This window comes from Vigna unguiculata, chromosome 6 (assembly GCF_004118075.2).
Source record: "Vigna unguiculata cultivar IT97K-499-35 chromosome 6, ASM411807v1, whole genome shotgun sequence".
Taxonomy (NCBI): domain Eukaryota; kingdom Viridiplantae; phylum Streptophyta; class Magnoliopsida; order Fabales; family Fabaceae; genus Vigna; species Vigna unguiculata.
In genome coordinates this window covers 31,920,475-31,948,109 of record NC_040284.1, presented here as the reverse complement: position 1 = coordinate 31,948,109, position 27,635 = coordinate 31,920,475, and the positions used below count along the sequence as shown (strand labels likewise).

At 32.9% G+C, this 27,635-nt stretch overlaps 3 protein-coding genes and 1 long non-coding RNA gene across 5 annotated transcripts; 2 read left to right on the top strand and 2 right to left on the bottom strand.

Moving 5' to 3' along the window:
* Positions 1-6,375: 6,375 nt before the first annotated feature.
* LOC114189072 (serine carboxypeptidase-like 31) lies at positions 6,376-9,473 on the top strand. 2 transcript variants are annotated; one of them, XM_028077777.1, is made up of 10 exons: positions 6,376-6,695; positions 6,821-6,928; positions 7,163-7,258; positions 7,388-7,480; positions 7,563-7,648; positions 8,028-8,315; positions 8,458-8,588; positions 8,697-8,792; positions 8,876-8,981; positions 9,130-9,473. In XM_028077777.1, exons 1-10 carry the CDS (start codon positions 6,419-6,421, stop codon positions 9,274-9,276), a joined length of 1,428 nt encoding a protein of 475 aa, XP_027933578.1. In that variant the 5' UTR covers positions 6,376-6,418; the 3' UTR covers positions 9,277-9,473. The 2 variants fall into 2 exon arrangements, with proteins under 2 accessions (XP_027933578.1, XP_027933579.1); XM_028077778.1 differs by lacking the exon at positions 8,876-8,981 and having other exon boundaries at positions 9,130-9,211.
* A 626-nt stretch (positions 9,474-10,099) lies between these two features.
* Positions 10,100-14,592, top strand: LOC114187621. The gene is made up of 2 exons (XR_003605295.1): positions 10,100-10,155; positions 14,478-14,592. It is a non-coding gene; the product is annotated as an uncharacterized LOC114187621 (long non-coding RNA).
* Positions 14,593-15,624: 1,032 nt separating this feature from the next.
* Positions 15,625-16,544, bottom strand: LOC114187268 (enoyl-CoA delta isomerase 2, peroxisomal-like). Its single transcript, XM_028075470.1, has one exon. The coding sequence runs from the start codon at positions 16,492-16,494 to the stop codon at positions 15,721-15,723; it is 774 nt and encodes a 257-aa protein (XP_027931271.1). The 5' UTR covers positions 16,495-16,544; the 3' UTR covers positions 15,625-15,720.
* Positions 16,545-22,067: 5,523 nt separating this feature from the next.
* Positions 22,068-23,933, bottom strand: LOC114187328 (NAC transcription factor 25-like). Its single transcript, XM_028075547.1, has 3 exons — positions 23,535-23,933; positions 23,108-23,424; positions 22,068-22,786 (listed from the first exon to the last, which is right to left on the bottom strand). Exons 1-3 carry the CDS (start codon positions 23,725-23,727, stop codon positions 22,238-22,240), a joined length of 1,059 nt encoding a protein of 352 aa, XP_027931348.1. The 5' UTR covers positions 23,728-23,933; the 3' UTR covers positions 22,068-22,237.
* Positions 23,934-27,635: the final 3,702 nt, after the last annotated feature.

Below are 27,635 nucleotides of genomic sequence, written 5' to 3'. Positions count from 1 at the left end.
TATTTTACTTTTTTATAACTATTACTTTTAATTTATTTGAGTGTTTTTCTTATTTTTTTTACTACAAATTTTATAATTTAAATAAATAAAAAATCCAATCCGTTCTTTTTTTAGTTTCTTTTCGTAGTTCATTACTTCCCAATTCACTATATATTTTTTACTTTCTATTCCTCTTTTGGTTGAAAAATGTCTCCATTCGTTTCATATATAAAGTGCGAAGGTTGCATATGCTATGACGTTTTGGAATATAACAGAAAAATAAAAGGTAAAATTGAGTAGAAAATGAATAATGTAAAAGAAAATGTTATTGGGAATGCCTTATCTGATTTTCCACAAAGTGGTCAATGCAGATATTGGTGAACAGTTTGTCCCACGTACGCCTTAGATTGCTCCTATCGGACAACAAATAAAAGAGAGACATTAATAATATTTTATTTCAAAATGTGTTATCTTATATAGTGCTTAAGTACCATCTCATAATGCCAAAACAAGACTTTAGTTTTTACATTTTTCTTTACTACCACCTCATAATATTTACTTTAGTTTTTTTCTTCTATAACCGTCCGTGAATGAAATAGGGAAAATGTGAGATTATAGAAGGATAATGTAGTACGAAGAGACAGAGAAAAAAATACAAAGAATGTTAATTATGGAGCTTTTTTGGAAAACCACATAGTTTAATTAATGTTTTTTTTCCGATGTAATTGTTGGGTGGCAAACATAGATGTGGTGTAATGTGAGTTTCCTTAATTTCTTCATTCATGTGGTGCATGGTCATAAACAGCTCAAACTTTGGTATATTGATTTGACCCCATTTGAAAGTGCGCCTTATCTACCATTAATTTGGTTAAACCCACGTAGAAAAAATATGATGCTTATCTACCATTAATTTCTTCATTTATGTTCAGTGTCTGGTTGCCGCATGAAGATAACGTGTCTTCTGATGATTCAGTTTCCGCACCCAAGAAGTGGAATTGCACTATTCCATTTATTCACGCCACATTTTACCTCAAATAATCACTTATATACACCTTAACACACCCATTGCGATAGTATTTATAACGTGATGAAATTATTGATCCATTGTTGAAATTAATAAAGTTGGAATGATGAGATAGTCACTGTTGCATTCCTGTGAGCACTTAGGGTTCCCCTAGTTCAAGTCATAATGCATAAGGTTCGCCACAAAACTCAAGCTTTCTACTTTGTGATGATGAGATTCTTGAAAATAGGTAGCTTTTGATTACATATTTTAGAGAATATATACCAAACCGCAATTTCCCAATCAACAAGAATATTGTCGTTGGTCAATATGTGCCTTTGTATGGTCTTTTTGATATGACACCGAATAAAGACTACCCAAATATTTCCTTTTTCACACTATATATTATGGATATATATACACTTCTTCTTATCACTTTCTAAAATTGCTTTCTTTTAACCAATACAACAAATTCACTCTTTCAATATATTACCCAAAAGGAATTCACTGTTCAAACACTGTGTTTAAGCTTCTCATATAAAACAAACTCAAGTTTTATTACTACACTATTTTTGTGTGATTACACACTTTAATACTTTTATATATATATATATATATATATATATATATATATATATATATATATATATATATTTATTTATTTATTTATGCCGGAAGCTAATTTCTATAGATAGAGATGACAACGGGTCAGGTACAAATATTTCCTACTCATAATTCCGATTTACAATAAAGAATCTATTTATTATCCATCTTGTTACTTATCGAATATCCATTTAAAAAATACATGCGAATTTTGAAAAATCTCTAGATATCTATGAATAACCGCGAAGTTTAAAAAAAATATTTTATAAATTTTAAAAATAGAATTACAAAAATATATAAAATAAAATATAAATTTAATCTAATTTAATAAAATATAAATTAAATTTTAATTTTAATTATTTTTAAATTAATAAAATATAAATTAATTTTTATTTTTATTTTTTGATGAATAACAAATATTTGCAAATACAAATAATAAGATATTTACATCCGACCTATTTATAAATAAAGATTAAAATATTCACTGCTCACATATAATAAATGCCCATGAGTAAATTTTATCTTACCCGCATAAACGGATATTTTTATCATTCTTACCAAAGATTTCGTCCTTTATACGTTGTCAAAAAAATAATATGAAAAATAGGTGATACAAAATGAAACTGCATAATTTATACCACTGGTTGAAAATAAGAAAATCAAATAGGATTATTCCATTGCACCTAAATATTTCTCAGTGTTTCCACGAAATTGAGAATAAATGATTAATTCCTTAAAGTACTAAAATCTATGTAAAAGATTAACTAAATAAATATTAGTCTTTACGATATACATAAAGTAATAAAATAATTAATTGAGGTGATTTCTTTTCGCTTGCACTAATAAAGATCAAATCAATTTAGTCACTACTACTGATAAGTTTATTGATGAAGTTGTTATACGAGAACACAACGACAATAAAATTAAATAAAACCAAATTAAATTGATGATATACTCTAAAATGTCAAAATGGGTTGGAACCCGCGAACCAACTCGACTCATCACAAGTTCGGACCGGTTGGGTTGAATTTTTTTACAAATTTCAATACAGGTTGATTTTTGACTTGATTCATCTAAAACTCAGCTCATCCGGGTTGAACCTGTGGTGAACCGGGTTGGTTCACCAACCCGCATATAAAAGGGTCACACAAGTGTTTTTTATTAAGTTGGACTTTATATTTGGGTCATATTAGGTTTTTTTTTTTAGCCAACACATAAATAATTTGTATTTTTTTTATTTTGGATTGTATTTGAGTTGTATTAAAGTTTATTTAGATTTTAATTAGAATTAGAATTTAGTTTTGACTGAAAAAAAATAAAAATAAAATTATATATTTTTTATTTAAGTGAATCCGTGAGCCAACCCGTTTAACCTGCCAACCTGTGGTGGGTTGGACCGGGTTCAAATTTTTTTGCCTCGCTAAAAAGTTACCCGGGTTGGGTTGGCTCACTGAATCATCAACCTGTGGTGGATTGAACCGGATCGGGCCAAATTATCCGTTTTGACAGCTCTAATACTTTTAAACATTATGCAAAACAAAAGACCTAAACTTACATTTTCTTTTCTCAGTAGAATATATATATATATATATATATATATATATATATATATATATATGGGTGTCTAAATCTTTATACAAAACTCTGACAAAAATATAATAAATTGACTTTCAAAACAAGAAAATACTTCATTAACAATCAATTCTAGCAATTAAATGTTGTTAGTCATTATAAACAAATTTAGATAGTAATTAAAAAAATAAAAAATTATTGGTTATTAAAAAATTATAATTGATCGCTAATTTGATCACTCATTAATTATAGACTATTTTAGGACCAATTTTTTTGGTTAGCAAAAATCTTGATAGCTAAGTTTAATGACCAATTTGCTTTGGTTACTAAAACTTTGATAACTAAATTTTAAAAACCAATTTAGAAATTAATTATTATTTTTTATTCATAATAGTTATTATTTTAGTAATTAATAATTTTTTATTTTACAAATAAAAATCTAAATTAATTAGTATAGTGATTAACAACTTTTGACTATTAAATTTAGTTGTTAATGAAATATTTTCTTGTAGTGTAGATCATTAATACTCATAAAAAATTTTCCATTACAATACATAAGCCCAAGCTCTTCGTTGGTCAAAATATATTTGAAGTCAATTTTTGGTAAACTATAATTAATAAGATGAAAAAAAAAACTCCAAATTATAAATTAAAAATAAAAAACAAAAGCAACATTAATTAGCAGGTCAAACAAAGTTTTCATAATTCAGCAAGCAGCAACAAGCCGATAAAGAGGTTTACCACCGTTTAATCTCGACTTTAAAAATAAAATTTCTTAATAATTGTTATTTATTAATGACGAAAGTTGAATTCACACTCTGTTACATCCTTTCTTTCAATTTTATCACTAAATTAATATCTCTACTAAAATTAAAAATTATGTGTTTCTTTAAAAAATAAAGTGTGTATTAGGCAATTAAACTATTATTAAACAAAAGAAGAGACGTCTAAAGATATATCTAGCAATTTACTTTAAAGTACAAATCAAAATGAAAATGAATGTTATAAAAGAATTAATATTAAGTGCCGGAATCCTTAAACTAATGAAAGTAAATGTGGTGGATATAAAAAACGCAAGGTATCTTGAGATAGATTGAAATGTTGAATAGTTTTAGAGCATATATTAATCGATTCTTAAACCATGATGAAGATTGGAGTAAGTGTGTCATAATTGTAACCGATAAATTCTCCTTCGCTCATGCTGACCACGTTATTTTGTCTTTCACAATGCAAACCCAAATAACTTAGAATTTTTCAGAAATCATTTGATGGGATTGACGATTGCAGAATAAATATACAGAATAAAACTAAGGAACAAACATGGCTATCGTATAAAAAATACTAAACATTTAATTAATCACTCAACTTTTTTCAAAACGTTAATTACTTTATTGTAAGTTCTATTTCATCCCTTTTTCTGTACATCTGCCCATGTTTGCCATTAAATGAATATGCTCACCAAAATAAAAAGATACTAATTCTAACTAAGTATACACTTAAAATATACAAAAGTTAAATCCATGACCTTGTTTTATTGGATTTAATTGTTAATTAAATTGATGAGTTGTTGGTATTTAATTGTATTGCTTAATTTAATTAAGAATTATATTAACAAACACATTTTAAAAAATCATGAATATTAATATTATTTTTGAATATGTACCATGTTCAATAAGTATTAGAAATACATTATATTTAATAAATACAATATTTAAATGCAAAATTGTAATGTTTAAAATATTTGATAAACATAAATATATAATAGTTTATGCTAATCTCATTGAACTTATATCTAAAAGTATAACGTTTAATGTTATCTTTCAATTTTATTGATACATTAAAAATGATATTAGCATTAAAATATAAGAAAAAAGTATAGTATATTAAATATTAACATGTCTTTTTTATCGTAAAGCCTTTAACCATTCCATTACCACCAAGTATGATAGTTTTGTTGCTTTTAACCATAATTATTTTTTAAAGCATGCAAAAAACAAATTATCATTTGATACCATAAATTTTTTAAATTCAAGTATACATTTCTATTATCTCTTCATTTCTTAAAATTTACAAAAGTATAACACATGTTTTATATATAGAATATTATACATATTTTTTTGCTGGGTTTTATATGCTTTATAGTTCTACAGCATGTTATAATTAATAAATAAATTATTCAATATTAGTTGGCAGTGTAAGATTATTTTTAATTGCAGTGTAAGTAAAAAAATACTTAATTTATACATTAAACGGGTTGTGATTTTTTTTTTCCGAAATAAATGTGAAATATATATAATGAATTTCTTCATGAAAGCAATATTTGATGATTTTTTTATTTATTTTACTTTTCATCCATAATTTCAATAAATGATAACTATTTGTATTACTAATCTAAAAAATTTACCATGGATTATTTATAGTAGACTATAATGAATCAGTTTAACATTGTCATATTTTAAGTATTAATCTGTAATTTTCATATTCAAATTAATTTAAATTCATATTACCTTAGGAATTTAAGTGCGAGTCTAAGTCTCGGTCTCGTATTGATTAGAAATGAGATAGTAATAAAAACCCATAAACACCCATCATCTTAAGGTTTTGGATTCAGAATAGTGTTAATGTCTTATGTGATTAAGCTAAGGTCTCATTGATGTTATATCTTTCCAATAAAACTTCGTCTAGAGACCTAACATACTAAGTATTAGTGAAGTGGTGGTCGGTTTGTTTGTTCTCTTCTTTGTGTAGATCTATTATTTGTCTAAGAAGAAGAAGAAGAAAAAAGTGAGGCTGTGTATCGAATATTTTTGGCTAAAACTAGAACAATCAATCATATCACACAGTTTATCCAGCTCTCAAACCTTTTTTTCACTTGAACTGGAGCAACTATTTATCAAAATCCGAAGAACAATCTTGTAACTAAAGTATTTATTATATTCATGTTGCTTCATGGTAATTGTTGAATACGAAGCATGCACACAGATTAACACAAATGGAGGATCCACTTAATCTTGTTGCATGCATGAATGAATGCTCTAGAAGCTATACCTCATCATTTCACCCAGTCATCAAGAGGAGGAGGAGGATAAAGATACTGCCAGCTTGGACTTTCTCTTCGATCCTATCTATAAGCTTTTTCTAAAGTTTCTACTCATACCACACTTAGTATAAATACCTATCTACTACTTCTCTTTCTCTATCAATCAACCATAGAACATTATTAAGCATTACACAATCTTGTTCTTGTGATTTTCCCATTATATGGACAATATCATCTGCACTTTAGTTTTTATACTTATTCTATCTTTGAAGCCTGCTACTGTTTGTTCTAGAGAGAGACAATGGAGAATGAGGTCTGGGGAGAATGATCTTATGCCTGATCTTGTAACAGACTTGCCTGGCCAACCTCATGTAGATTTTCAGCACTACGCTGGATATGTCACAGTCAGTGAAACCAGTGGAAGAGCACTCTTTTACTGGTTCTACGAGGCCATCACCAAACCTCAAGAAAAACCATTGGTTCTGTGGCTTAATGGAGGTAAGTTCATGACATATATGTGCAAGGAATTACCTAAACACGCTTCTTTTGAGGTTGTTTTTTTATATACATTAGTTCTCTGACAAGGTGACAAGGTGGTTTATTTTATTAAAATAAAATTGCAGGTCCTGGGTGTTCTTCTGTTGGATATGGAGCAACACAGGAGATTGGACCATTTTTAGTGGACACAGATGGCAAAAGCCTTATGTTTAATAACTTCACATGGAACAAAGGTACGCATGAACGCGCCATGACCACAAACATATACATACATCATAACAATATATAGTATTATTAATTTATGGCAGAGTCCACCTTAGTTTCTACTTTCTATGTTAACATATAATATTAGTATAAAAGTATGTTGAAGCACAAGCACACACTAGTGCTCCATTATCTGTCCCTACATATCATTGTTGTTAATTGATGCTTAGAATTTTTGACGTAAGTGAAATATGAAAACACAGAGGCCAACATGTTATTCCTGGAATCTCCTGTTGGGGTTGGCTTTTCCTATTCAAATACAACCACCGAATATGCACAATTGGGAGATGACTTCACAGGTATTAACTTGCCACTGTTGCTAATTTTATTTTAGTGAAAGTTGCATTTTCTACTGTTTCTAATTAGCTTGCTTATAATTGATTATATAAAGTTCTCTCTGATAGATTTATTTGTGCTCTTTGAAACAGCTAATGATGCTTACACTTTTCTGCACAATTGGTTCCTCAAATTTCCATTATATAGAACAAGGACATTCTACATAGCTGGAGAAAGCTATGCAGGTATTGAAATTCATGAACAAATCAATGAACTCAATAAGAAGAAGTCACTTTTAGTCTTTAAAGTCACCATGAAACATTGCAGGAAAGTATGTACCGGAGCTGGCTGAACTCATCCAAGACAGAAACAATAAGGACCCTTCCCTTCACATTGATCTCAAGGGAATTATGGTAGTTTTCCATAATTTTAATAACTAATACATACTAAACAGTTGGTTTGCTTCGTATTTTGACAATTTTTTTAGAAGAATCATGGTTGAAAGAATTGATTTCAAGAGGGATATATAATTGATAGAATTAAAAATTTTGTTTCTTTCAAGAATTTGGGTAAACTGCAGAATGAAAGTATAAAGAAATAGTGCTTTATTACCAAGAATATTTCCATTACATGTGTGCTTTAGTTTCTCGATATGATATGATATGATATGTTATTTATAGATCTATTACGCAAGTCACATCATGTTCTATGCGAGCATCTTTGCAAATCATAATGAGTTTCATAAATCTGATGCTAGACAGACACATATGTGTAATTTTTATTTTTTTGCAGCTGGGGAACCCAGAAACATCTGATGCTGAGGACTGGTCAGGAATGGTTGATTATGCTTGGAGCCATGCAGTGATATCTGATGAAACATACAAAACAATCAAAGCAAGCTGTGATTTCAATAGCAGTGACCCGTGGAGCAACAAAGATTGTAGTGAAGGGGTGGATGAAGTTCTCAAACAGTACAATGAAATTGATATCTACAGCCTCTACACCTCCACATGCTTCGCCAGTACAGCACGTTCAAACGATCCATCCATGCAAATGGTCATGCTTCGCTCATCTAAAATGGTCAGTCATGATCAAACAAAACATTATCAGTGGAATTGAGAAACTTTACTTTTAACAAAAGTTGCCTTACGTTACTTGAATATACAAGGTATATATATATATATGCTGTACTGAGACACAGGTGAATTTGGTTCATTTTCAGATGCCAAGAATCATGGGTGGTTATGACCCATGTTTGGATGACTATGCTAAAACATTTTACAATAAACCAGAAGTTCAGAAGGCTCTCCATGCCAGTGATGGTCACAATCTCAGGAATTGGAGTATTTGCAAGTACTTTCATGTTCACTTTCTCTTGGCCTAGTTAACCAAATATAGTATATTATGATGTAAGAAGTAATGTTTTGGTGTATCTTAATTAATTAACACCTCTTTTATCAGTGACAGCATATTCAAGCGCTGGAAACAATCACAGACTTCTGTTATCCCAATCTACAAGAAGCTGATTTCAGCTGGACTTAAGATTTGGATTTACAGGTAAATTGATACTATTCTATTTCAACCTTTTAATTCAAACAAAGGTCCTTTGCTGCCATGTTTTCTCATCGTTCACTGTTCAGTGGAGACACTGATGGAAGGGTGCCAGTGCTGTCCACAAGATACAGCTTAAGCATTCTAGATTTGCCTATCACTAAGAAATGGAGGCCTTGGTATCATGAAAAGGAGGTATATGTTTATTATACACACACACACATTCACATACTATTATATAAATGTATTTAAATTAATTAAAACGTATGGATAAATTATTTGGTATCTTGATTAATTAATTTTTTTTAACAATAGTGTATACACTGTCCTTGACTTGGAACAGGTAAGTGGGTGGTACCAGGAATACGAGGGGCTAACATTTGCGACATTTCGCGGAGCTGGCCATGCAGTGCCATGTTTCAAACCAAGCAACTCACTCGCATTCTTCTCCTCCTTTCTTCATGAACAATCACCACCCTCTACTAAATAATCATCAATGGTGACCTTTGTGAAACCCCAGAGGAGATTTTGCTTTTATCGCGACACTACATGTTTGTCTTAACAAAAATGTTTAACAACCTAGTACCCACACATAATATATAATTAATGAATAAAAGAGTGGTACTGGTTTTAACTGACCGGAATACTTTTCTTTTCCAATCTTCTAGTCTGTTAATAAAAGTAAAAAGAGATCCGCAAATTTATTGTTATTGGCAAATATTTTTTCAGTATTTCTTTCCTAGTATGGTTATTCGCACATGCATTAACGACAATGGGAAATGAGATACTTCATATCTTATATATTGAGCCCCACACAAGACTTCAAAGAGCCCGATGCGTAGACGAACATTATGCAGAAATTGGACAAGTAATTAGGGTAGTGAAAGGGCCATTTTTCTTCACTTTGTTTCCGATTAGTTTATGGTAGAATTGATTCCAACCCAGGGTATGGATCATAATAAGCATTCATTTATTAAGCTGCGTGAGAATATATGGAGGGTGATGTGATGGAAACGCAGTCCAGTTAAGTGAAACGCGGAGAAGCGAAGCAACTCTCCATTTTGAAGATGGAGACATCGTATTATTCCATCACATCCTATCAAACATCCTTGTCTTTCTCCCACTTTCTTTTTTTTTTTTAAAAAGAAAAAACCTTTTGTGATGTGTGTTTCTTCCTGCATTCCATCAGATTTCTTCCACCACTCCATCACACTCCATCACAGTTTCTGGAAATTTTGAATAGGGGTGGGATCAGTGTCTTCCAAAAAGATATTTCCGGAATTTGTACAATGTATTCCGGAAAGCAATGTTAGGTAAACTTAAATGTGGGTAGTTGGTAGTTGGAAGGTGTGTAGTTGGTAGTTGGAAGGTGGGTAGTTAGAAGTTGTTGTATTAATTGTGAGTTAGGTAGTAGTTATATTTAATGAATGTAGTTGAAGGGTAATGTCCAAAGGCCTATAAAAGGACCATGTAGTGCTTCATTTTCAAGACACAACAAAATCTGAATACAAAGAGTGTTTATCTAGAGAGACTTGTTTGTCAACAAATTGGTATCAGAGCTTGAGAGCCTGAGTGTTTGAGTGAGTTAGAGAGTTTGATCGAGATGGCCAACTTAGCTAACAGCATGCCCCTGCCAAAGTTATCAAAAGGCGTCAGCTATGATAACTGGAGTCTGCAAATGAAAGCTCTCCTTGGTTCCCAAGAAGTATGGGAGGTGGTCGAAAATGGGCACCAAGAACCAGAGGATATTGGAGAAATGACGATAGCCCAGATTGCTACGTTAAAAGCAACATGAGCAAAGGACAAAATGGCTTTGTACGTGCTGTACCGAGCTGTTGATGAGTCCGGCTTTGAGAAGATAGCAAATGCTATGTCTTCAAAAGAAGCGTGGGATATTCTGGAGAAGGCATACAAAGGGGATAACCGTGTGAAGCAAGTTCGGCTTCAAACTCTCAGAGGCGAGCTTGAAAGGATGAGGATGAAGGAAGATGAAGGGGTTGCCGAGTACGTCTCCCGAGTTGAGACCGTAGCGAATCAGCTCGGTAGAAATGGAGAGACGCTGCCCGCTTGCCGAGTGGTGGAAAAAATCTTGAGGTCATTAACCTACGACTTCGAGAATATAGTTTGCGCAATAGAGGAATCAAAGGACTTGACAGCGCTCTCGGTGGAAGAGCTTGCTGGGTCGCTTGAAGCGCATGAGCAGCGGAGAAGGAAGAAGAAGGCAGAGTCCCTTGATCAAGCACTCCAAGCAAAGGCAACCATTAGGGAGAAGAAGGTTCCTTATACTCAGAACACTCGAGGCCGAGGTGGTAGAGGCAGAGGAGGATATGAAAGAAGTCAAGAACAGGTCGGCCAACAAAATTGTCGTGGACGAGGACAAGGTGGAGGTCGTGGTGGTAGAGGCCGAGGAGGTCATTCGAACAACTCAGGAGTTGAGTGCTTCAAATGTGGTAAGTACGATCATTTTGCTAAAGACTGCTACTCAGGAGTCAAATGTTACAATTGTGGGAAGGTTGGACATTTCGCGAAGGATTGCCGATCTGAAAGCAAGAAGGAAACGAACTTCCTTTCTGAAGACGCTGAGGAAGAAGGAATATTGATGATGTCTAGGAGATCAGGTGCCGAGCTAAGTCCGAGTTGTTCTGATAACTCAGTTTGGTACCTTGATACAGGAGCAAGCAACCACATGTGTGGGGACGAGAATCTTTTTAAGGAGCTCACCAAAGTTGACGCTGGACACGTATCATTTGGAGATGCATCAAAGGTGGTAGTAAAAGGCCGGGGTAAAATCTGGTACCTACAGAAGAACAACCAAGTTGGAGAAATCAGAGATGTGTACTATGTACCCGATCTCAAGAGCAATATATTGAGCATGGGCTAGCTGATGGAGAAAGACTACTCGGTTCTGATGAAAGATCGAGTACTATACTTGAAAGATAAGTCAGATCGATTGATTGCCCGTGTAGAGATGAAGAAGAACAGGATGTACAAGCTGGACTTGAAAATAGTCCAAGAGAGGTGCTTGAAACTTGACGTGAAGGATGAAGCTATGATGTGGCACTTCCGGTTTGGCCACTTGCATTTTGGTGGACTAGCTGAGTTGGTGAAAAAGGAGATGGTGCAAGGACTCCCGACTGTAGAGTTTGAAAAGAAATTCTGTGAAGAGTGCGTGCTCGGGAAGCATCCAAGGACCTCATTTCCGAGGACTGCCGAGTACCGGGCAAAGGAACAACTCAGATTAATTCACATAGACATTTGTGGACCAATTACCCCTAAATCTTTCAGTGGGAAAAGGTATTTCATTTATTTCATAGATGATTTTTCAAGAAAAACATGGGTGTATTTTTTGAAGGAGAAATCCGAGGTGTTCCAAGTGTTTAAAAGGTTTAAAGCAATGGTTGAAAAGGAGACAGACATGCCTATCAAATCAGTTAGGTCTGACCGAGGAGGCGAGTTCATCTCATCCGAGCTCATGAAGTATTGTGAGGAGCAAGGAATAAAGAGATTTCTGACAACACCATACTCACCCCAACAGAATGGAGTAGCTGAGAGGAAAAATCGAACCATACTTGACATGGTTCGTACAATGTTGAAAAGCAAGAACTTGCCTAAGGAGTTCTGGGCGGAAGCAGTGCAATGTGCCATCTATGTGCAAAATAGATGTCCACATGCTAAGTTGAACGAAAAGACACCGCAAGAAGTCTGGAGTGGAAGAAAGCCGAGTGTGTCTCACCTCAAAGTGTTTGGCAGCATTGCTTATGGTCATGTTCCAGCTCAACAAAGGACCAAACTTGAAGATCGGAGCAAGAAGTACGTGTTTATTGGGTACGATGAAAAAACCAAGGCGTATAGGTTGTTCAACCCAATAACAAAGAAGGTGATTATGATCCGAGATGTTCAAGTTGATGAAGAGAGCGAGTGGAAGTGGAACAACTCGGAGAAGGAGTCTAGAAGCTTGGAAGTAGATACACCACCAGCTGTGAGAGATCATGAGACTTCTAATGAAGAAGATGAACCTCTACAGCCTAGAGCGCGAAGCTTGCAAGACATATACAACTCGACTGACGAAGTACATGTTGTATGTTTCTTGGCAGATTCGGAAGACTTGAGCTTTGAAGAGGCCGTGCAGGAGGAGAAGTGGCAAATTGCAATGAATGAAGAGATCGGAGCAATCGAACGCAACAACACGTGGGAGCTAACCGATTTGCCCAAAGGAGCTCGGCCTATTGGCGTAAAGTGGGTGTACAAGAAGAAAACAAACGCTGAAGGAGAAGTTGAGCGATACAAAGCTCGACTCGTAGTGAAGGGGTACAAGCAAAAGGAAGGAATAGACTATGATGAAGTATTCGCTCCAGTGACGAGGATGGAAACAATCAGGTTGTTGATTTCCTTAGCAGCTCAACACAGATGGACAATCTTGCAGATGGATGTGAAGTCAGCATTTCTGAATGGAGTCTTAGAGGAGGAAGTATATGTTGAACAGCCACTTGGATACATGCGAAGAGGCGAAGAGAAGAAAGTGTTGAGATTGAAAAAGGCACTTTATGGCCTGAAGCAAGCTTCACGAGCATGGAATGAAAGAATCGACACTTACTTCAAGAAGAATGGGTATGAGCAGTGCCCTTATGAACATGCTCTTTACATAAAGAAGAAAGGAGAAGATGTGATGTTCATTGCCCTCTATGTTGATGATCTTATCTTCACAGGGAATAATGCTGAGCTAATTGAAGCATTTAAAGAAGTGATGAAGAAGGAATTCGAGATGACCGACTTAGGTCTTATGAAGTATTTCCTTGGTTTGGAAGTCATTCAAGGGAAGGACGGTATCTTTGTGTCGCAGGAAAGGTATGCTGAGGAGGTCTTAAAGAAGTTCAAGATGACAAGTTGCAACCCGGTTTCCACCCCTATGGAACCTGGCACAAAACTTTCTAAGTATGCAGATGGAGACCGAGTTGATGCGAGCAAATACCGAAGTCTGATTGGAAGTCTCAGGTATCTTACAAATACTAGACCAGATTTAATGATGAGTGTTGGAATAGCAAGTCGGTATATGGAGGAACCAAGGTATACTCATTGGAAGGCCTTAAAGAGAATTTTAAGGTATGTGAGAGGAACTGTGTCACTTGGTCTGATGTATACTAGGACGGATGATTATCGACTAGTTGGCTACTCAGACAGTGATTGGTGTGGAGATGTTGATGACCGGAAAAGCACGTCTGGATATGTATTCTTCATGGGGAGCACGGCGTTCACCTGGCTTTCAAAGAAACAGCCCATTGTGACACTGTCAACATGTGAAGCAGAGTACGTTGCAGCATCCTGGAGTGTCTGCCATGCAGTTTGGCTTAGAAACCTTCTAAGCAAACTGGAATTGAAGCAAGAAAAGGGGACTGTGATCCGAGTTGATAACAAGTCGGCCATTGAATTGGCAAAGAACCCGGTCAATCATGAGAGAAGCAAGCACATTGATGTTCGATTTCACTTCATCCGAGAACAAGTGAAAGAAGGAAATGTAGAGTTGGAGCACGTTGAAAGTCGTGCACAAGCTGCAGATATGTTTACAAAGCCGCTGCCATCCTCTCTGTTTGAGAACAACAAGATGATACTTGGAATGAAGGACAAGAAGAACATTTAAGTTTATGGGGGGATTTTGTTAGGTAAACTTAAATGTGGGTAGTTGGTAGTTGGAAGGTGGGTAGTTAGAAGTTGTTGTATTAATTGTGAGTTAGGTAGTAGTTATATTTAATGAATGTAGTTGAAGGGTAATGTCCAAAGGCCTATAAAAGGACCATGTAGTGCTTCATTTTCAAGACACAACAAAATCTGAATACAAAGAGTATTTATCTAGAGAGACTTGTTTGTCAACAAGCAAAAGGCCAATGATAGGTTGCAGGAAAAAAATTGAAGGAGTGCAGTAAGAAATAGCCACTTATGATTTGCTTCAGGTTGCACTATATTTGTGGGCCTATAACAGTGCAAAACAGTTTGTTAATTTATTCATGACAATACTGGAAATAGTAATATAATTAATGAAAAGTTTAACTCAATATTAGATTTAAGTCCTGATGCTATTAGCGAAGGAACCAGAATGGATGGACCCATAAAATATATTTTAAGGGAAAATAAATTCGTAAAAATTAGTTTCTGATTATCTTTAACTTGGGGTGAACGAAAAATAACTAAACATTACGACATTATCAATTCGTATAAACTGATATTGAAAAATTATTAATGATAATATTAATAATTAATAATAAAAATAGTACTAATGATGGAGTCTTACCATACAATTTAATAAAAACTATGAATTTTAATAAGAACCGGAGAGTGAAGTAAGGAAGGATGTACGTAAAAACATGAAATTACACATATATTGATTTAATTATTTTAATTGTACATGATTGAGAATAAATTAATTAATATCACTGGATATGTGTTATCATTACTATCACATTCACATTGGTCAATCATTTTCTATTCATAATGTTGAAACTAAACATAAAATAAATAAACATTAATCATTTAACCTTTAAATTTTCTTATGAGCACAACAGGCTTTCTGAATTAACTTTTTTAAAAATGTCTCGCAGAAAAAGAAATTCCTTCATATACTATTAAGATTGACAGTAAAAATTTCAGTTAATCTTTATATGTAATAGGTCTAATTATTATCTGAAATAGTAAATCTATTTATTATTGATAAGGAAAATATAAAAAGCAGAATATATATATATATATATATATATATATATTTATAATCTCCAAATGTTAAAAATATATATTCAATTCAATATAGTAGAGAAAAAAGATAAAATGATGTAGATCATACAGAAAGAGGTTAAGAAAAGGAGATTCACGTCTTATTGATTAGAGTAGAAGAAAGGGGTCCCTTCTGATCCATAAAAAAGGGTGGAAGTGAAATGGAGAATGAGATTCAGATCTTGGATACGATCGCTTTCTGAGTCAAACCCAGAGCGTCGCACGCAATTGGGTACAAACTCTTTCTTATCTCTGCGTAAACTACACCCACCCATTTCTTTCGCGCTAACTGCTCCCCCAGGCGCATCGCAGCCTCCACTGTGCTCTCCTCGCTATCGTGCGCCGACTCCACGATCCCCACCTTCACTGCCTCTGCCGCCGTCATCTTTGCGCCGCCCAGCCCCAAGTCCCGAAGCACCGCCGGCGACCTTATCTTCGACCTCATCACGGCAACGAAGTAGTCCGGCAGTGGCAGCCCGATGTCCACCTCCGGCATATAGAGCACGCCGCGGTCGCCGCGCATCAGAACGTAGTCGTGGCTAATCGCGAGCATGAACCCGGCTGCGGAGGCGTGGCCGTTGACGGCGGCGATGGTGGGCATGGGTAGGGAGAGAAGCGCGGCGATGATGGGCCTGAGGGAGGCCACGAGTGACTGGAGTCGATCGTAGGCGGCGGCGGGGGAGGATGCTGAGCGAGCCCAGGCGAGATCGAAGCCGTTGGAGAAGAATTTGCCATGGGCGGTGGTGAGGAGGACGGAGCCCGGGGTGGCGTTAGAGGCGAGACGAGAAAGGGCGGAGGCCAGATAATCGATTAGGGTTGGATTGAGACGGTTCTGGGCGTCGTCGCCGGCGAGGGTGAGGATCCACACATTTCCACGTTTCTCGAGGCTACACATTTTTTTTCTTTTGCCAGGCTCGTGTATGGCTCTATGCAACTGCATTAGTACCATTTAAATCATATCTAACGTTAACCTATTTTGATGTTAAAACAATTAAAAGTATATTTTTAAAATAATCTTATCGTAAAATATAAAGAATAATAATTAAATCGTAAAATGATAAACGAATATGTAATAGAAAAAAAAAATCCAATTTATTATTTTAGTTTATAATTATGTACAAGAAATGAATTGAAATGTGAATATAAAGCACGCCTAAAGATCTAAAGTCTTGGTAAGTTGTACTATGGTATTTTGATTTGGAGAATTCAATTTATTGCTCTGGTCGTAAGATTGAGATAGTTACCTTACCGTCCTTTGTTATTGTCTAAAAGTTTGTGTACATGTATATGTCAAGTCGATACCTAAACAATATATCTTGTCGAGTTAGATAAAACTAACACAAAACAGAACTTTAATTAAACTTCATTTATTTATACAAATATAGTTTCTACATTTTTATGTGTGTTCTGTCTTTAAATTCAAAGCCAAGCAATTAATTATGTGTGTTTAAAAACCACGTCAATTTTTTTTTATTTCTTGTAAAGTAAAAAAACTACTCGTATATATAATTTCCGATTCAACATAAGAGTTTAACACAAACTAAACAAGTAACTTAAAATCTAAAATTTAAATTTGAGATGAAGATCTAAAAGCTGAAAAAATTGCTTAAAGAAGTAAATATTGATAACCAAATAAGTAATTATGAACGTGAAGGACTTGACGATTTTGAATAGTTGAAAAGAAAAACTAATAAGTAGAAATACGAATACAAGTTATTCGTAAGTATTTCTCATTTGAAATTAAGGTCTATTGTAATTCATGCGCTCTCAAAACAATTCTCAATTATTTTCAAACATTATTTAACAATTAATTTTTTACAGTGGTATGTTTTCAATTTTTATCTTTCAAGTAATGATTGTTTTCTTTCATTTCTTTTATGATCTCATGATGTTCACGGCTTTATTCATCTTCTTTTCGAATTTTATTATTTTTAAAACATTTTTTAATTGTCTTTAAGGTAATTAAATATAAAACCTCTATTCTTTAATTGAATGATTTATTTCTCATTAACTGAGGTTAAAGTTTTTGGACTGCAGCCATGCTTCTTAATAAGCTAGATTTACTACTCTTGTTTGTTTGTGAATTACATTTTTATTTTTCTTTAAAGCCTTAACAAAATTAGATTTTGTTACCTACTTCTAATTTTCCATTTATGAAATTGGTTATTTTTATCAAATATATATCCAATCGTACCAATCTCCTTGGACAAATCAAATAAATCCCCTCAATTATTACATTTTTTCTAAAACCATGTGTTAAAAATGATAGTTCAGGGAACATTTTCTTGTTATAAAGTTTTTTTTTTTCAGAATTTTTTATTTTGTTATCTCTACTGTTTTATTTGCTAATGTCGCTATTTTCTTACAGAACACTTCTCTATTTGGTAATGTTATTATTTTCTTAGAATAACAGATAAATTACAAAAAAAAAATAGCGTATTTAAATAAATTAATAAATATATTATGATAAAACAAAGTGTTCACACAAATGTACAGTAATAAGTAAAAAAGAAACACGGTACACAGTCGCAAGTTTAGACAAGCGAACAATACTTTGCAAACTTGGAAATCAACGATATAAACCAACAATATATGTAAATAAATAAATATAAATACAAACTTTAAGTGTTTTCAGATTTTTTTTCTAATATCTATGAAACTATTTAATATAAAAAAAGTATATTAATGTGGTCAGTAAAATCTAAACATGGTTTACTTTTCTTTTATGAATGGATCTAAAGTTTAAAGGTAGTGCTTATTTATTGGGCCTTATTTGAAATGAGTCTAAAATTTGTCATTTTCTATTGGCACGCCCAGATTTGCTATTCGCCCACTTTAATTTTTGTTTTTTCTTTTGACGAAATTTCTCTTTACTGAAATGTGTTTTCATTAATCATGATGCAGTTTTATATAATATTAGTGTGTTTTCAAATATAAAAAAATATTAAATAAATTGCAATAGAAGATATAATTTATAACGATAATGAGAGTTGTCATTATTGAAAATGTATTTTCAATGGAAATTGAACTAGTTACAAAATAGATTTATATTTAATTAATTCGGAATTTTTAAAAGAATAATTCGTGCAATCATTAATTTTATTTCAGTTAAAATATAAAAAAATATATTATACATAATTTAATTAGTTCTCATCAAACAGAACACCTCATTTATAGAGCAAAAAATATTTGATATTTTAGTTGATTATTCGATAAACAAACTAAACATTATAATTAGTTAATTAATGCATATTAACCTGGGTCTAACTAATGTTAAATGTAACTAATGACCTAAAAAGTTTGAATTACATTCAACTTAGCATTAATTTTATCTGGCATTAAACAAAATATTTTGTTCTACATGGTCTTAGGTTGCAACTACCTTTTAATAATCAAATCAATCGATCAATGATTAGTTACAGGTAGCTTCAAATAGGTAAAAGTTACCTTGAATGATATCATAGTATATGCTTGAACCGGTGCATTACCGATGCTAATTCCAAATTGGTTTAAGCCAACTTTAACAAGTTCTAGTTTTTTTAAAAAAGAAACCCTTTGGTCAAACTAACATTGGTGTTGAGACTGACATTAATTATGATTTTAATTTTGAAAGCAAGATTCTCGTACTGAGTACACGCAACATTTTTTATTTTTTATTTTTCATTATCAATAGGAATGGGTGATAGAAGATATAAAAGAAGAAAATGAAGGAATACATATAAACGGTGGAGATGTGATACAAATGGTTTGGTTTTGGAAAGGAAGAAAAGGGTTAAAAGAATGAGTTAAGTAGGTGAATTTGGGTGGCATTGTTTCACTGTTACTGAATCTGGTACTGCTCCATTAAATATGAATTTGTTATTAACAGCCAATAACATAGCGATACATTAGAGACATGTTTGAATTTCAACGAAAGAGAAAGCACGACAACAATGTTTGGTGCTTTCTGAGGAGCCAATGCCATGGTGATACATTACACCCAAAAAACATGATGTACATCATTTCGTTCTCAAGATTTGGGTTAATCCTATTATCTAATCTTTGCGTGCCATCAATTAAATCAAATACGTGATTATGACTCCGAATAATGATACGTCATTAGATAGAAAAGTAACACCCAAATCTTTCTCTCCCACATATAATATATATAATATTTTTTGTTCATATTATTTGGCCGCATACGCTCCACATATATTTTGTTTTCTTTATATTTTTTAACTGCAAAAGTCTTTTTCTAAGTGTTGTGTTCTGATTGAGTAGTGTGTGGATTGACTTACTCAGTCTCATCATGTAATAATATTCCACTTTGATTCAGACATCATCAGTTCATTATTAATAGTATCTGCAGACAAGTTACTAAAATATCCTGTCTGTCTAAACTATTCAATCTGTGAAAATCATGAATTAGTAGTATATAACCTCCATATATCTTCATTTTCATGGCTTATCATTTTGGTCTAAGAGTCGGTTTAAATATTACTGCTTTTTATTCAATATATATGATGAAGACAAATTTTAAACACTTTTGTATTTTCCCATATTAGAAAAAAAATCCAAACGAGAAGGTTAACTATTTGCACAGGAAACTGACTTTTTTAATATTTTTTCTAAATTAGCTGACATTTCAATAGCTAACTTATTTAAAGATACAAACACGAGGAAAATAATGTGTAGAGTTATCAAAATTTGAAGTGTTACATCGAGATTTCATGTATGATCTAAGTTTGACGTACACTTTTTTTTATATATAAGAAATCAATCTCTCTCACACACACATATATACAATGATACACCATTCTATAATGTTTTGTTCACTGGTTTCTCGTACTTGCAATCAAATTATTAAATATAAAAAGCAAGTGTACTTGATGTCTAACTTTTTCTTAATAGAGAATGGAAAAACCATTATTTCGAAGTGGTGACATTGTCTAATAAATTATATCTTGCTTGTGGTTGTTTTATATTTTATGTTCTTTCTTAAAACGTTGCATGTTTTGAATATTTTAAAAGAATTGCAGAAAGCTTCTTCTGTAGGAATGATCTTACAAACATTGCATGGGTAAGCAAAGACATAATTTGGCTGTCAAAATCTTGAAGTGGTTTTAGTGGTTCATCGGATCAATAAATATGGAAAGAGACCTCTTTCGACCTTTTTACCGTTAAATTATAACTTATATAATTTTCTGTAAGTTTTTTAGGGGCCGTGGTTTTTTTAAGAAATATATTATTACTTATTTTTATCTTGTGAGGTGACAAATTAGATTTGACATGAAATTAATGTATTGCTTAGCTATGAAATCTTGTTTAATGGCATTTTCATATGATTACATTCAATTTAGTTATTTTAAGAGAGAAAAAATGGCACTGCTCCATCAGTCATTGTTTTGATACATCATTTGTTTTGTGATTTGCTGATAAAAAAATTGTTGTATGATTTCTTTAGATGATGCGAAATAATAAGACTGTGTTTTGAGACGTGTGTTTGATAATATGTATTTTGAACTTGATAAAAGTCAAATCAAGATTGTCAATTATTAGTGATCCTTTTCTTTATTAATGTCGATACCACAATTTATCTATACCTGTCCCTTTGAAACGACTTTGCAGCAATCTTATAATCAAACTTGGAATACCCCTTCTATTGATTAATAAATTTTCTTGTGAAACAATGCGATTAATAATATTTTATAAATATTACAAAGAATAATGAACACCTTTACCTAGTAAATAGAAAATTTAATGTAGGTTGGATTTAAAACTGTTTAATTGTCTAATCCCAAGAACTTTAGGCAGTTGACATTCTACTTTTGGACGTGTTATATATAAAGCATGAACGTGTATAGTGTTTTATAAGAATCTTTTTCTCTTACTTTTTCTATATACTTTTTCTTTCTTTAGGTATCAAATGCCAAGAAGATGACGAACTAAGACGGTTACCTTCTTATCAGATATCATACAAAACCATTTATTTTTTCATGTGACTTGATTAGTAGTTATAAATCCATATCAACCTAGATTCCTTTTTCTCTTTTCTTCTACGTCCTAATCTTCTCCTATAGAAAATGCTCTTTGACATAAGCTTATTTGTCATCTATCTTTATATATGTGTGATTTGCACCCAAGGTATATCCTTGCTAAGACTCCTGATTGGACTTTAATGTTCCTCTCACCATGGTAATTTTTTATATGCACCAACCATGACTACGGTCAGCTTTGTTAACAATAAAATCCTAATCAACAATGATTCTTTTATTTAGTTAATTAAAAGTGATAGTGTTGTTGCTGACACAGAACAGTAGTATTATTATTGTATTCAGTTTAATATAAAGTTTCAAAGGTGTAATTAAAATACAAGCTTACAATCCTATCTTTCTCTAGTGGTCATGGTGGAAAGGAAAAATGATATAGAAAAAAACTCAATTAGATATAGTTTCTTATGTGTTTTGTTCGCGTTATTATTCAATGAATTAGAGTCTTCACTTGTAATCTGCATAAATAGAAATTTACCTGAAAAGCTTATAATGCCGATTACAAAATAACACTCACATTCTTATAAACAAAACACAAACAACATTATATGTAAGTTTTGTCCAATAATAAACTCCAAACCCAAACTAAAGCTTAATAGAGACCTGCAATGGCAGGTACATTATCTAACCCAGTATCTATCCTATGACAAGTTAATAACCACCCTAAACATTCCAGTTCATGTTTGAAAGGTGAAACTGTTGCCTCAATACATCATTAGTAACTGGGCCAAGAAGTGCATTTGGGTGAAACGCTGTGTTCTGTGGAAGCTGGCTGAGCAGTGAAACGAAGGAATTATCTTCCTCTACAGTGTTGCTTCCTGCATTGAGATCACAATGGAATCTCCTGCCAGAAGAAGATGATCCTGTGTCATTCCACAACTGTGACGAGAGTGTTCGTTTCACAGGGTAGATTCCCTTTGAAGAGACTTGGTGGGAATCAGAAACATCTTGCTGCATGCTATGGTCAACTCCTAAGATTCCATCAAAGAAGCTGTCATCATTTTCTAGTCCCATGGCTCCATAACTTGCGCTTCTCGAAGTCCCGGCTTTGGAATTCTGAGTGCTGTTATTGTTGGCCATTGACAAAATTGACATCATTGGTAGCATAGTGCTCTCCGTAGAAACCTCCTTATTCTGATCCATCAAGGGAAACCTCGGCATCATGGTACTGTTGTTTTTCTTGTATATTCGGCACAAAACCCAGTCGTCAAGCTACCAAACAAAAGTGACATAAAAACAATAATCAGAAATTCAACCATAACAATCACGTATTTGAATTATGGTACAGTTTATCGTGATATTTGATGTTACGGAAAATTACAGGCAAATAAGAAATCAAAAAATACAATGCGGTCACGGTGAGTAAAAACACCGACATTACCGTCAAAATGACGGTTACTCATTATTATTTTTTTAATCTTTGAAAACAATAAAAACCTTATCTTACTCAAACGGTTAGTTTAACGTTGTTTGAGAAGAAATTAAAAGGAAAGAAAAAATAGAGGATATGAATCATATAGATGGCATGCATACCCTCAATGAGTTTTTCTTGGTACTACGTGCAGGCAGAGAAGGTGGGTTTGAGGAAGAATTTGAGGAACTTCCAACAAGCCTGTACTCGTGCATGATCCAATTGGTTTTAACCCCTTTTGGGGGTTTGCCACCATAGAAAACAAGTGCTTTCTTGACTCCAACTTTGTGGTGGCCATGAGATGCAAGAATGGGCCTGTCAGTTCCGGTAGCTTTCCAATACCCAGAAGATGCAGCCCTGTTAGGCCTCGCCCCATTTGGGTATTTCCTATCCCTTGGACTGAAAAAGTACCATTCTTGCTCGCCAAACGTTGCTTTACCTAAAGTACACAGAAACACCGAAATCAAAAGCAAAATTAATGAAGGAAATATAAAGTGGGTTTGCATGAAAGGATGAGAAGACAAGGTGTGGCGTGATGAAGTTTCATACTTGGGAGCTCCCACGGATCGAACTTGTAGAGATCAACCTCGGCGATGATGGCGACAGGAAGAGGAACAGAGTCTGCTTTTCTCTTGAGGTAGTGAACCACTAGTTCCTCGTCTGTGGGGTGGAACCGAAACCCAGGAGGAAGATGAGGGTGCTGATGAGTGTGATATTCTGAAGATGAACCCATGCTATTCATGGTGATGGTCACGGGTCTAGCTTCAACACTGTGCTGTGATTATAATTCTCATGCATACAATAACACAACCCTGATAAGCCTAACTTTTTCTTCACTAGGGGTGAATGAAACTTGGGTACTACAATTGAATGAGTTGAATGAAATAAGGTTGAGGGAAGGAGGCGATGATCGCATGACGAGGATTGGTGTTTTGTAAGAGTAGGGTTGGGTGAGATAAATGTAGCAAAGGGGTGGCCGTGAGATTTGTGACACGTGGGAGTGGAGGGTGGATGGTTCAACACGTGTACGGAGAACAGCGGAGTGATCGCACAGTCTCTTGTGAAACACGTGTCTCTGGTGTAGACCAGTGTTGATGCAACATGTAATATTTTGAGTTTAGATAAAAATATATTACGTTATTATTACATGAAAATGAAGTGAATTGGGAGCATAATATTTGTGATCCATGTAATAATTTCTGGACAGCAGCAGAGAGCGAGGAGAATAAGGATGGTTGTCTGTTTCTGTGAGGAGGGAGTTTGGAACTGCCAATACACTTATGATGTCATGCTTTTCTTATGCAGACAAAACCCAAGGTAACCATGGCCCACACCGTTCACACATCAAACATGGAGAGAGAAGTCACGTGCGCACGTGCTCTCCTATGAGCGCCGTCTTCATTTAATGACTGATACAATACTTGTTTTCCACATAATACTACTGAACCAAGTATGATTTTTTTCAAATACTACCGAACATAATTAAGGAAAAAATGATGGAAACATGTTGTTAAGAAGAATTAAAAGTTTTTAGTGATGGAACAGAATGGAAAACAATGTTCTTGAATGGGTATAAGAGGTGATGCTCTTAAACTGAATCAGCTTGTCAGGATTATGAGTTCTTGAATTAACACGTATTCCATGTGAATGCACCAAAATTATAACTTAGAGTTTCTTATACATACAACTCTACCTTCCTCATATCATTCAAACTTTCAATACTTCATCATACCAAATAATCAAACTACCCATTACAACAAAAGGCCAAAACTACAATTACTTTCATCTCTTTACCAATGTTAATTGCTTATCAACACTTCTAACTCATCATCTATATATTTAAAAATTATTTAATAAACTTATAAAAGTGCTTAATAGACAGTTGAATAAGTCCTTGCTGTGAATATGATTTTTTTCTTTTCCTAAAGCGAATATAAACATTACGCCAACACTTATTAGGAGTAGGGATGTCAACACGGGTAAGTACCCGTACCCTACTCACTAGATAAATATTCATTCCGTACCCGTACTCATATTCGTCGGATATCCGTTGTGCGGGTAATCGCCTATTTTTTTCATATCCGCGGATATCCATAGGTACTCGCGAGTATTTACAAAATTATTAAAAAATAAATATTTAATCATAAATTCAAATAAAATAAAATAAAATATATCATTGTCATAAATTTTAAATAAAGTTCAAATAAACTCAAGTTCATACAAGTTCAAATAATTATAAAAGTAGATATAAAATGACGTTCAACACAATGAAAATTCTTTAATTAATGTTTTGATCAAAAAGTCCACTTTCTCCAATTGATTCCTAAAAGATAAACAAAATAAATAAATAATAAACCTCAATTGCCACGTGCCAAATATTCTTATTTTGATTCCATCATTTGACAACAAGCATACCATAAACGTTATTATCTATATAGGATTTGATGTATATGCCCAATTTCAAATAAAGGAAAGAGAAGAATGTCAGAGGTGTACTTGGAAGAAGACAACATACCAATACTATTAAAGTTTGAAGAATGAAGACAAAAGACAAGATGTGCAACTTAGAAAAAAAAAATTAGGCTAGAATATTTTTTACTAATATATATAAGGGTACTTTTGTGAATTAAAGTTTAGCGGGTACAGGTATCCACGGGTACGGATAATATGATACCCGTACACGCCTCGTTAACATGCGGGTATCAAAAATACTCGTACCCACGGGGTAGCGGATATCCATTTTTAATATACATTTCCTATCCATTGCAGGTTTTATCCACGGATATCCGCGGATATGAATTTTTTTGACATCCCTAATTGGGAGCATCTAGATCAAGTAAAACTAAAGAATAATAAACTGTTATTTTAGTCCTGAAAGTGTCTAACGTTATTAAATTAATATTTCAAGTTGAAAAAAAAAGTAATCATAATAATCCAAAATTTAAAATATATGTAATAAACTTAAAAATAAAAATAAAAATATTAGAATATAATTAAGAATTAAAATCATAATAGATAGCTTAATTTTGGAATTCGAATAAAATAAATGCAAAAGTTAATCTCCTTTTAGAATTTCTTGATTGAAAAACTAAAATAAATTATATTACGAGTAGTAGCAAACTTGTGATCGTTAATCAAAGTGGTATACAAATTCGAATTTCACTTTGAATATGAAATAAAGCATGATAAAAGATAAATATATATTATGATCAGATTCTCAATAGTATTGATAATTGTTTATAGAGATCAATAATTCCAATGAATATTAATACGGTTAAAAAATTAAAATGTCAATTCTCCCTATAAATAAAACTTTAAAACCAGCAAACTAAGGACAACAATAACTCTAGCCATGTAGGGTCGATAATGCTTCGGCTTGTCAGTATGTTTTTCACTATTTTATGTATAATTTAATGTTATAACATAATTAACAAAAATAATTGTTTTTATTTTTATTAACACAATAATTTATTTTTAGAAAATATAATTTTACTTCTTGAAATTCATATTTTATTATTTATCTTTATTTTCTGATAAAATTTAGATTAAAAGTTAGTACTTAATAATATCTTGATTTATAAAATATGTCTCTACTCATCTCTTCTTGGGCCTTGTGGTGTACCCAGCGCTTCCTGTGGTGTGGTGGAATTGGATCAGGTTGGTGCATGCCCATTTTAAGTTGTCTTGGGCCTTCTTCTCCCATGCTGCAATTCATTTTTGCAGTTCTATAATTTCTTCTTGCACCTCTCATCCCATTGCAATGAAATAACAAAATGACTTCAAAGTACAGTGGAGTTGCCTTGAAAATCGCGGTGAGAACATGTGTTATGCTTATTAGTAATATTTAACCTTTTGAATTGGATACATGTCTTAAATTTGACATATAAGAATTAAGATTATGTATATATCAAGTAAATATATTATAACTAAAATTCTTATAATAAATATTAAAGAGTTCAAGATATCATAAAAACTGTCATTGACAAATACCAAAAAGTTATTAAAATTCAACTTGGAACTTTAAAAATAATTAAAATACTACTAATCTTTAATTTATAAAAAATATTTTCCACACTCACCAAAATTGTTTTCAATAGTTATGTTTTTAATTTAGAGATTACAAAAAATTCTGGAACTACACCAAATGAATATTATTAATAAATGTATGTGGATAATAAGTGTAAATATTTTAGTTATGCTCTTATTTAGACAAGTATGAATACCACTATTTACGAGGGGAAAACATCGTATTAATCCATTTAAAAAAAAAAATGAAATTGAACACATTCAAATTGGTAAAATGAAATTGAAAAAAGTCATCATAACTCAATAAGAGAAAGTCCATTTAACATAATTTTATTTAAAAAAAACAAGTATATTTACTGGTGGTATGGTATCTAAGAATACTGTAAATAAAAATAAATCTGTAAATTTTTTTGTGATATTTATCCGAATAATGAAATAGATAATGGAGTGAATTTTTTTCTATGAGATAGGTTACTCATATTCGTCTGGACCTGTTGTTGTCTCGTAGTTTAATTGTTATTGGATAATAATGAAATACAACATAGACCACTGATTTAGTTTCGTCATAATAAATACTTTAAACCAAAATCGAGTTATTAGAGAAAAAATTGAAATTTGTGGTTA

Excerpts from the sequence above, each read along its gene's own strand:
- LOC114187328 (XM_028075547.1), bottom strand. The coding sequence starts at position 23,727 with ATGAATAGCATGGGTTCATCTTCAGAATATCACACTCATCAGCACCCT. Across the intron at positions 23,425-23,534 it reads CGATCCGTGGGAGCTCCCAA|GTAAAGCAACGTTTGGCGAG; the intron begins GTATGAAACTTC and ends TGTGTACTTTAG. Across the intron at positions 22,787-23,107 it reads CCAAGAAAAACTCATTGAGG|CTTGACGACTGGGTTTTGTG; the intron begins GTATGCATGCCA and ends TTTGTTTGGTAG.
- LOC114187268 (XM_028075470.1), bottom strand. The coding sequence starts at position 16,494 with ATGGTACTAATGCAGTTGCATAGAGCCATACACGAGCCTGGCAAAAGA.
- LOC114189072 (XM_028077777.1), top strand. The coding sequence starts at position 6,419 with ATGGACAATATCATCTGCACTTTAGTTTTTATACTTATTCTATCTTTG. Across the intron at positions 7,259-7,387 it reads ATTGGGAGATGACTTCACAG|CTAATGATGCTTACACTTTT; the intron begins GTATTAACTTGC and ends TCTTTGAAACAG. Across the intron at positions 8,589-8,696 it reads AGGAATTGGAGTATTTGCAA|TGACAGCATATTCAAGCGCT; the intron begins GTACTTTCATGT and ends CTCTTTTATCAG.